This window comes from Corvus hawaiiensis, chromosome 4 (genome assembly GCF_020740725.1).
Source record: "Corvus hawaiiensis isolate bCorHaw1 chromosome 4, bCorHaw1.pri.cur, whole genome shotgun sequence".
Taxonomy (NCBI): Eukaryota; Metazoa; Chordata; class Aves; order Passeriformes; family Corvidae; genus Corvus; species Corvus hawaiiensis.
In genome coordinates, this window is record NC_063216.1 from 66,394,427 (window position 1) to 66,405,833 (window position 11,407).

At 42.1% G+C, this 11,407-nt stretch overlaps 1 protein-coding gene across 1 annotated transcript; it reads left to right on the top strand.

Annotated features, from left to right (window-relative positions):
* Window positions 1-2,247: 2,247 nt before the first annotated feature.
* On the top strand, window positions 2,248-6,602 carry SYPL1 (synaptophysin like 1). The gene is made up of 5 exons (XM_048302325.1): window positions 2,248-2,319; window positions 2,998-3,116; window positions 4,280-4,484; window positions 5,315-5,503; window positions 6,390-6,602. The coding sequence occupies exons 1-5, from the start codon at window positions 2,248-2,250 to the stop codon at window positions 6,504-6,506; spliced, it is 702 nt and encodes a 233-aa protein (XP_048158282.1). The 3' UTR covers window positions 6,507-6,602.
* Window positions 6,603-11,407: the final 4,805 nt, after the last annotated feature.

Sequence of the window (11,407 nt, forward strand, 5' to 3'; positions counted from 1 at the left end):
ACAGTCCTCCTGTTTAAACTCTTCCTTGCAGAGATTTGATCCAGAATTGGCTTCAGGTTATGAAATTTGCCATTTGGAAGGACCACCTGTATTTTAAATGTTTGGTATCACTTTGGAATTAAATCCACTAGCAGAAATGTTCCAAAATACCTTTAACCTCAGGGGAAAGAAAAGTTATATGGAGTGAAAAATTAAGAGCCTTTCCAATTTTGAATTAACGAGCCCACAGCTAGAACAATGTATATAGTTCTGGTACATCCATACTGGACATCTGACATCTGAAAAGACCTGAGGAAGAAAAAGCATATAAATCAGGACAAAGAGCATTTTTGAAAAATGCTTTAAATAATGAAATTATTTTAACTAACTGACAAGTGGAAAAGGAGAGCAATGAAACAAGTGTCTATATTCATCTTTAGGGAGATACATTACTTATAGGGTTTAAGTAGAATATATGGAAGAAGAAAGACAGAAAAAATTACAGAGGCATATTAGATGGGAGGACAGGAAGTTACTTGGTTCATTTAGGCTGAACTAAGATTGTGTATGCCACTTATACATGGAACAGATTTTCTTTGGCATGGAGGATGTCAAGAAGATGAGCAAATAGATATTTCACCTTGGTCTGTCCCTGGTTTTATACTCCTGTTTTACTCCTTAAGGGCACTGGCTCTCCAGGCAGCAAAGCTAACCAAGGTGGCTTGAACCCTCAGCACTGCTTGTCTGGATCACAGTGGATTTTCTGTGAGATTTACATACTATTTAACAAAGCAGTGAAAGAAAGAGCCATCCTTTCCAAAGCTTTAACTTGGACTCCCTCCAGGATCCGGAGCAGTAGGCAGATGTCAGCACCTCTCTTGGTCATTGCACAGAAAGCCAAAAGTTCTACTTGAACTGTGTGAGAATGGCAGACCCTGTAGCCATTCAGGCACTTTGCAGCAGCACAGCTCTAGGCCAGCTGAACACTGGCTTTGCTATCGTTCTCACAGGTAGTCCCCAGCCTGGAAGCTTCCCCCTGTATTCCTACCCTAGGCTGGTCTCCCATGTCTTATTCACAGCAATAACATCTGTCACAGAGCAAACTCAGTCAGGCCCCCAGCCTCCATAGCCCTGAGCAGTCCTTCCTTACCTGTCGGTATCAGGTCCATAGAACACCTCAGCTTGTCAGCCCCAGGACTGGAGAGCTGCAATCCCCTCAGCAGTTCCATCTGAGCCAAGGGAGAGCTGATCCTGACAGTGCTGGGACTGGGACCCTCAGCACACCACTACCACCACAGCTGAGCACATATCTGCTGTCCTGTGGAGGTTACTGGCCCCCTTTGGCACAAGCTGTTGCACCCTCTAACTACAGCCAGGATCTGGACTCAAAGCCAACTCTTCTATTGTCATCTCCTCAGCACCTTCTTCAAGGCTGCCTGGCAGCAATAATGGGGTTCAGCTAGTATGTGGGACCTTTGGCCAGGATCTGCTTGCAGATTTTGCTATAAGTTGCCAGATCAGGTGGATCCTGCAAGAAGCAGCCACAGCCTCCCATAGCCACCCTTTCCCAAGAGCAGCACCAGACACCCTGGTGTTCCTCAGAGGCCCCCAGTAATCCCAGAAGAAGCTCCCAGAATCCTCAAGATTCTGATCTTGAATCAGAGCCAGGAAACTGCAGCAGCAAGTGCTGTGCCCGTGGCCACCTTGGCTATCCATGGTCTCTGGCCAGGGAAGAGAGCAGCCCCTCTTACAGTCCTCAAACCTTCTTCAGCATGAGTTTTAGCTCTTCACTTTTACTGATGATTAATATATCAGTAACAAAGTGCAGTCACAGAAAACAATTAAAGCTTAAAAAGTCAAAGGTAATTGATGAGATTTTAGCAAGCACATGGGTTGTCAGGTGCCTGTGCCTTGTTTGCCACCAAATCATCAAGCTCAAGGTATGGCACATATGACTGCCCAAAGTGTGCTGGGTGAGGAGAGAGGAAGAGGAAGGGGGTGAGGACAGAGGAGAGGAAGAAATCACTGCTGCCTCACTGCACAAAATGGCCAATGCTGTACCCCCTTGTGACAGTCACTGCATCATTTCCCCATCCCACAGACAAGGCCTGGGACTGAAGAGCCCCAGCTGAGTGTCTGTGGGTGTGTCCATCCCCATCTCCAGGTGATGGGGTGTGGCACAGGGTGCCTCTATATGGAGGTGCCGGGGATGCTGAAGCAGTTGGCTGGTGTTTGTTCTGGTTCCTGCTGGCTGCCTTGGTCTCTCCCATGATGGTGGGCTTGAGGGTGGACTTCAGCATGCTCTTGGAGCCTCTGGGCTTTGTGAAGGTCCTTGAATGGGTGAGTAGAGCTGGAGGGGCATGGCGGGGCTGTTTCCTCTGCTGCCCTAGGCTTGGCTTTGCTCCTGTGCCTGGGCTGGATACCCCTGGAGAGGTGTGAGCTACTGGGCTGACAGAGCCTGCCCCAGGTTGCTGGTGTTGGGTGCCCAACACTGGGCTGCTCCTCAGCCAAGCCCTTGGATTGCAGATACGTAAGCTTGATGTGTTAATTACAAGTGTGTTACAGCAGCTTGTGATGCTGTGTGTTCTGATGATTGGGGGTTTAGGGTCTGGATAGTGAAAAAAGGGAAAATAAGAGTTATTTAGAGAGTCAGGTTGATGTGTGATACTTTGAGCATATACTCTCTAGTTACTTGAATTTATAGTTGTGGATATGCAAGACTGTAAAAATATTTCCTTTATCCACTGCAAGAAATACTATGCTGGCTGTTAGCATTAAAAAAGCCAACAAAATAGAAACCCAAAAAATTTTTCTGTGCAAGTGAAATTAAACAGAAAGCATTTTCAAATGGGCTTTGGTTAGCAGTGTTGCTTATGCTTTTGGAATTTAGAAACTCAGCATTTTATTCTTGACATCACTTCATACTTCAGCTTTGCTGCTATTTCAGCTAAATGTTGAGTTTGCTTCCTTTGAGCTCTAGTGGTGTGCACTAATGTGTCTATGTATTAATTCCTGTAGATTCTTGCCATCTTTGCTTTTGCCACATGTGGAGGCTTTCAAGGTGAAACTACACTTCTAGTTTCCTGCAAAGGTGTGGTAAACAAAACAATTACAGCTGCTTTTGCTTATCCATTCAGGTGAGCATTAGCTCTTCAGTAATTACTTGATAATTATTTATTATTCCCTTTTTCCCCATCTGTCTCCTTATGACTATGTACTTACTCTATAAATGAAGATGGGAAACTTCTGGCTTGCTCTGTAGCAGCAATAAATGAGCATTTAGTTGTAATTGTTCAAATCACTGTAGTTGTTAGTGCCCTATAGGAAGAAGCAGGTAGAAATGGCAGTAGACTGTGTTATGCTCTCTTTGACTCTACCTTACACTCTAGTCTAGCAGTGCATGAATGTTGTAGAAAGTAATTAGTAAGCAAAACAACACAATCAATTTTAGCAGCCTAATTCTTCATCAATTTGTAGCTGCTTTGGAGGCCCAGATAAGATTATTTTGAATGCTCCTTTATCCTATTTTTGTTCAAAAACTGAATGGAAAAGTCTTTTCAGTTTATTCCACCATTATCTTGGTAAGGGTGTTGGGCACAAAAAACGTAAATACTTCAGTGTCACTGCAGTACTCTTGTAGGGACAAGCTCCTTTCCTGGAGCAGGAGGAAGAAGGCTTCCTCTTTACTCTTGCAGCTGCACACCTATGATGAGTGCAGGGTTGGTGCTCCATATGTGTTCAATAAATGTAAGAACATAAATACAGAAATTGATCCTGTGGCCACCCAGTTAAAACTACTACAACAGTACAGAATTTGGTCATGAAATGCAGCATTGTAACAGCATTTGGAGGGGAGAATGGGGATCTGAAATAATTCTGTGCTGGTCACAGAGTGGTCACTGCTAGTCACACAGGCTTTATTTATTCAGCTTCTGTGCTTCAATTTTTTTGTAGCTATAATGCCTTTTAAGTCCTGATCACCTTGTTTAACTGCCAGTCTCTAAAACAATATTGTTAAGCCTGCTTCCAAATAGGGGATTTTTTGTTCAGCTGCTCTAAAAATGAGATTAGGATTCTTCTCCTGAAGGTAATATTGTATATCTCAGTGTAGGATTGGGCACAATCTTCAGGTAGCTTGACAAACCTTTGTGTTGCATAACTGATTATTTATATGTGTATCTTTCAGAGCAAACTTATACAATCAGACTGCTGAAGCACTGTTATTGTGAAGCATGAAGCATAATTATATGTGCTTCCCACTGTATAGCAATCTCTAACTACACTGATATAATCTTCACAGGTTGAATACTGTTGTATTTAGTGCACCAGACCCAGAAGGCTGTGGTGGTACTTGGACTGATGCCTACCTCATGGGTAACTTCTCCTCTTCTGCACAGTTCTTTGTTACACTGGCAGCACTGGTGTTCCTCTACTGCCTTACTGCCCTTGTGGTATATATTGGATATAACCACGTGTACCAACAAAATAACAAGTTTCCACTAACTGTAAGTAGTACTAAGATATTTGAATGTTTTTACTTTGAAACTACAAAGAGATGAGAAGTATTGTGAATATGAGAATGATTGGTGGATATCCAGTAGTTACAAAAGTTAAATGGAGAGTGAACATAAGTATGTTGGACTGGTCACTATAGCACTCAAGCAGAAAAGGGGACCCAAAGCCCTTGGCTATCCATGGCATCACACCTTATGTGGTTATTGAAGCACTGGAATGAACTTTCACTTTTTCAGGAGAACAGTACCTTCACCACAACTTTTCTTTTATATCATGCATTTGAATATAATATTGTTCCATAGGTGGGACCTCCTCTGTTAATCTGAGAATTTTCTCTGTATACAGCACCTGCTGTAATTGGCAGAGGGAAATAATTACCTTGTGAATTTTAGTCACCTTCAGTATTGAAGCTCTGAATGAGAAATTTCATACCATGCTTGAGAATGGACTTAGTGACCTTTCAAGCCAAATTTTTGCATATCAGACATCCAGATTTAAATCCTCTGCCCCTCTCCCACCACCTTCACTTTAGTTAACTTTTGCTTAAATCCTCATAAAATAGTGCTAGGCATCTGATTTTAGAAACAAATTTCTTACGGAGGTTAAGACTGCCTTTTGCATCTATCAAGCACAAGCATATAGTTTTGTAGCTGGTTATCAACATGCAGTTGTAATTATAACATTGTTAATGATTAAATTTTCTTGTCATCGTTAGCACTGCTGCAGTTATCTTGGTGACATAATTGATACTGTCTCTGCCTTGCTCTCATATATATTCTTCTGTTTTTCTGACCTACTAATGAGTATTTCTCTTGTGTAGGACTTGGTTATCAGTGTCTTGACAGCCTTTCTGTGGCTGGTCAGTACTTTTGTTTGGGCAAAGGCACTTGCTGACATCAAGGTGTCCACAGGAGCCAGCATTATTCCAGGAATTGAATCTTGCAAAGCACCAGGGACAACTTGCCACTTTCTTTCTGTGACCAGCATGGGAATTCTGAATGTGTCTGTGGTATGTATGCCTTCCACCATATGGGCACAATAAATGTGTTGAAAAACAACAAATGGTACCTGAGAGTCCTGTTCTACTGATTGCATATGTTGCTGTGTGTTAAGATTTCTTTATGGGTTATTAGTCATTCAGGTCCATTAATACTGTGGTAAAACACTGAGCAAATAATTTCTTGAAGGAAACAAGTCTCCTTCTAAAGAAAATAAAGAGAAAATTTGCAGGATCTACCTCTGGAGCTGTTACAGACAGCATTACCAGAAGCATCTGTGTGTCTATTTATGCCTGTAGCCAGGAGCAACTTGAAATATCTTAGTGAGCCACCCAAGTGGTCTGATGACTGATACAAGTAAGGAGGAAATGCTGTGCTGGTGCTGAACCCAGATTTTTAGTCGACTGTGAGCATTTTTACACATCAAATTGAGCTTCCTTGTAACAAAATAGTATGAAGCTCATGTTCATACAAAGAACCCTTCACAGCAGAGCAAATTAGGCTTATTGTATGAACTTCCTAGTGAATCCTGCTTTTCGAAACTCAGGCTGTTATTCTTTGGCCCAATAATAATTACTCATGTGGTCTGAGAGTGCATATGCAGAGGTGCTCAGTGACTGGAAAGAATTTGTCTAATTCTGTGCAAAGGAGAGAGTGAGTGACTCTCTGGTTTACCAAGAACTCTGTTAAATGGTTAAAATAGTTTATAATACTCAGAAGATTGAGGAAATGTATTGTCCAAATGAAAGGGGTGCCAAAGGTATTGTTTTTCTAGTTTGCCTTGAAGGCATATTCTGGCTTGTTTTAAAAAAAGAAAAACAAAACCCAATCAAATACAACAAATTTCATATTCCCTTTTTCTTCCCCCCCTGCCCTTTTATTTTCTTTACCCTACAGGCATTTGGCTTGCTTAATATGATTTTATGGGCAGGAAATGTTTGGCTCGTATACAAGGACACCAACTTGCACAGCCAATGGAACAGAATTTCTGAAAGTCCAACTGAAAGAGTATAAAAGAAGTTGATATTTTTGAAGTGCTTCCACTTTCACATCACACTACCAAGAGCATGGAGTCATTAGGATTCATTTCAATAATAACTGATAATTCATTCAAACTTCTATTTTGTACTATGGTTTGACAAAGTCTCGGGTAGTCCATCTGAAGTGTTTAATTATCATGAAATATATTATGTCTTTCAAGGTTGTGCAGTATTATATTACAGTATTTGTAGAGCAAAATTTGGAGGTTATCTGGATGCTGACCCTTTCTGGTTCTTAAATTAGCCTTATAGGAGGGAGGGCTGAGAAGCAACTGTATCTGGGTTATTACTGCATCATCTTTAGTTCTGACAAGACTTCTCTGAAAAATGGAAAGTAAATTCACCCAGGGTGTGTGAAAATGCAGTTTAGTTTCTTCCCATCACTGGTACCTTGCAAGAGTCACCTCAGTAGAATTCATAGCTCTGTCGAAGTTGCAGCCAAGATGCGTCAGTTTCCAGATAGTCCTTTCAGACCATTGTATCAAATCTGCTGCTGGCCCTGTCAGGAAGGACATTACTTCTATGTTTAATATGTTGTTACTCTTTAATGGCTTGGGCCAATCTCTGAACAAGGAGATTTGTTGAATGAATTCACAGCTTCTAGTCTCACTAATATGAGAGCTTATATATGTGTGCAATAGATGATTTAAATGCTTGAAGGAGGTGGGGGAGGAAGGAAAAATAAAGTATGGCCCAAAACACTTAAAAATACTCTAGAAATCAAAGTTGATATATTCTGCTACTGCTTAGGCTTCTTTGTATTTCTTTTGAGGTGCATGAATGAAGTTTGTGTGTGAAAGGAGGTAAGGTGAGATGTCTGAATATGACAAATTCTTGATTGATGTTGTTGAGCTCGTTCACCGGGAACAATATTTGGGTCTTCTCATGTGGACTCCTTTATTAAGGTGTCTGACTCTCTGTGAATTGCCCAGAACAAATGTTTTGACAAACCTAGTAAGAAAGTTGTTCAGGTTTTTTGTTTGTTTAAACTGTTTATGATGAAAATAGACATAAGTATGTATATAATGCAAATTGTAATTGTTCAGTGTGCCAAAGCTATTGATCTTCTGATAGTAAACTTTAGTCTCAAAGGGTATAATAAACTCAGTATGACTGCTGCTGAAAGAATGTGCCTTGGGTCTTTGCTGCTGTAGTGGTGGATGCAACTGCATTGGCTGTGTAGCTTCTGGGGCATGGCTTTAGCTATTGCTGCCTGTGCTGGCTGAAGGAGTTATCTGTGCTACAGGAGGGGCTTTTACACTGGGGCCCTGTGGTTTTTGTAAAAAGGACTATGTATCACTCCTGTAGGCTAGTGCTGCCTGGTGCTGCTCACACTTCTTTCTGCCAGCTCAGAGAAGGGGCATTTATAACTTGTAACTATCCAGAATTTCGTTTGAATTACCTTTTGGAAGAGGTAATAAGGGCAATTTTCACTTGTTCGCATCACTGTGCATGTTTATTTATTTAAAAACACATTTCATCCTAAAATCTAAAACTCCTATTTTCATATTGTCTAAGAAAAAAATATGGTAATTACACCTTAGGTTTTTCAATCTTTGGGATTTAAGGTCACACATGATGTGGCTAAAATATTTTTTTATTAATCTTTAATATTTTTAACAGAACCATATTCCTGTCTATTTCTTATGTGCTTATCTACTTTGTCTCATACAGACCTGCTAGTCATTGGCACAGCCTAGTTATAAAATGGTAATTGTGAGTATTTTTGCATATGCAAAATGCATATGCAGTAATGGATTAGATCAGCATAGGCCTTATTGATGGCTGAGGTCTAGATAACAAGTGAAACTGAGTTGGAAATCTTAGCACACTTGACTGACTGTTTCAACAAAAACTTAAGTTTCATATGCACTCAAAGACATCCCTAGTCTCCTTAGGGCTGAAACTTACCCTCATGCTTTTTGTAGAAGAAACAGGTGCATCCCATCCCCAGAGTGCTTTCCTTCAAAAGACAAGGAGATAGAACATGGCAGGCAGGACTATAGCTAGCAAAATAGAGACTCACAAGTAAGTGGTTGTGTTTTGTCGAACAGACACACAAGGCAGCCTGAATTTCTACAGAGCTAAATGCAGAGCCAGGTTGCTGTTAACAGGCCAAGGTAAGTGTGATGTGTAGTCCACAGCAAGCAAGATTTTGAAAAAGGAAAAGTAACCCCATGTGCGCTTCTGGTTCATTAGAGTAAAGCTTGTTTCCCTTTGCAGGGGGGAGGGATTGATGCAGAATACTGCAGGCTTTGATGGCTGCTCGAGTCCTGCAGCTGAGATGAAATGGAAAGCATCATGCAGCAGGAGCAAGCAGCTGCTCTCATTTACCCTGGACTCCCACAAAGGGCTGAGCAGTCTTTGCCTTTGAATTAACATTATATTTGTTATATATATTTTGGCAGCACCAAAACATTCAGTATCTTATTTACTCATGGCAGAGGAGGGGGAAGACTGTCTGATTTACCAGCTTTATCTTGACTGCACAAGAATCACCATTGCTATCAGGAGATGCAGTTTGCTTGATCCCTCTGTACTGAGGGAACAAAGGGCCTGGATCTCTGCCAGCTCTCTACAGGTAAGTAATCCTCAGCTGGCAGCAATTTTTCTTGCAGCCATCAGTGGAGCAAGCTCACAAAAATCCTCTCATACTGCAGGAATTATTCTGGTAGCAGGCTATAGTTATGCAGCCCTAGCAAGTCAAGTGCTGTATGATCCCTGGTGTGATGCTAGAGAGGGGGATTTTGATCAGAAACCCATGGTGGGAAGAAAGGCTGTAAGGTGGCTGTGAAGGAAAATAAAGCTGAGGGGTCAGCATGGGGTAGCAATAAAGATCTCCTCAGTGAAGAATAGAATCCATTAGCATTAGGAGGTGTTTAAGGAAGCAAGTATGTTGTGGTTTAGGCTGCTGTGACCAGTGATGTGATGGTCAGGCCTCTGTGACAATGCCGAGAAATGTATATTCTGTGTGTGCTAACTCCCAGGAGGGTCCCTGCCGTGGGAGCTGGTGTGGTGTCAGTGTTGGCTGACAGCTTTGCCACCAACCTGCAGGAAAAGCAGTCGGAAATCAAATCCAAGAGAGATCTGGCAATGTCAAATCCCCAAGAGCCAGTGCTGACAGTGCAGAATGGAGTTGCTCTGGGGACTGTGTCCCTTAGGCCCTGTCACCCCAGTGAGCAAACCCATCTGCAGCACAGGCTGGGGCTGGGACACTGAAGCAGCAGCTGACAGGCCAGCAGCACTGCTAGATTTGATTGTACTGGAGCCAAACGGTGCTTTGTGATGGGTGGTGAATTCCTCAAGGCTCTGGCTCTGCAGCACACTTGGCTAGCAGTGGAAGCTGTGGATGTGGGGTTCTCACTGAAGGTGAGAAAGAAGACAGATGCCACTTAGACGTGAAGAGCTGTAAGACTGTGGGTTCATCACCTGCTCATGGACACAGGGTAGCTGCAGCCTGTTCATTTTTCCCCTTTGCCTAGAACTGAGCAGCCCATAAGGCTGGGACCATGGCAAATAGTGGGGGGTGTATTTGGACTGTGGTTCTCTGTGGTGGTTTGGCTGCCTGCTCTACTGCAAACTCCTGGGGAGCTGGTAGGGTACCTCATGCCTGAAGATGGTCCCTGATGCTTCCACAAAGGCCCACTCTTAAGCAAGTCATGACAGCACATCAAACACGGGTCATGGATCATCTACTTATATTCTTGTGGCAGTATTTTGTATGTGTTCATTCCTAACATATTTGCTGTACTGCCTAAAGCAAAGTTGTTACAGAGACCAGAATCAGAAGCTAGATTTTGCTGCTTAATCACCTTGAAATACTAAGCTGAATAATTAATTAGTCAGAAGAATGCTACAATGTAGGAGTGCATCCCCATCCCTCAAATACTAGGGGATGAGGGAGGCTTCTTCAAGTTTAGGATCCAGTCCATGTACATTAGCAACACTATAGAGTTGCATTTTAGAGGCTGACTGAAATGTGGAATTCCCTTCTGTGATGTCAAGTGAATCCAGGTGTACCCTTATAAACACTGCCTTCCTACAAACTCTACATATTTAGACCAGGGAAAAAGAAAGGAAAATTTCAGACTTGTGTTTTTTACAAATATTCCTTATAATTTTCAGTTGCAGTTTCCAGAAACTTGCCTGTACTCAGTAGCACTCCTCTTCCCTGGTTATTTTGTTCATCTCAAGTTGGGAAGGCAGGAATACAGAGCTGTGTTGTGCTATCCTTAAAATTTGTGCCCACATGGACACAGTCAAAGGTTTTGCCCTTTGTTCCAGGACAAGCGCTCTAGGTGTTAGGGACATATGTGCCAACACTGACCATATTTTTCTTTCCTTCTTTCCTTAAGGAAATCTGCCTCTGCCAGCCCCTATTCTCAGCTATCCACGTTTTCAGTTAATGTTTCACTGTGGGTTCTGCTTAGCTGACACCGGAATGCTCCCTCAGGCTTTTTTTTTTTTTTTTTTTTTTTTTTTTTTTCCCCCCTTACCTCCTGGACCAAACCCATAATAGTAAGAGTATTCTTCTAGCTGTCTAAGTAGGTTCCCTGTCATTCTGCTACATCAGCATTTTTTGCAAATAGTGGGGGTGTATTTGGACAGCTGGTTGTGATGCCTTAAGAGGCCTCCTAGAAAACAGAGACTAGATAGGAGTAAGAGAATAAAAGAGGTATTTATTTGAAAGGCTTCAAAGGTACACCCTGGGGAGCCTGAAGCTATTCTCAAAATGGACCCCAAGATGGACAACAGGTCAGGAGTTCTTCCCCCTTTTATAGGTTGGGTTCATTTGCATAGCAGGGTTAATTCTCCAATTAAAGCTTCAGTTTGCCCCTCAGCTTACTCCCTCCTTAGTGGCTCTTTGGTTTATAG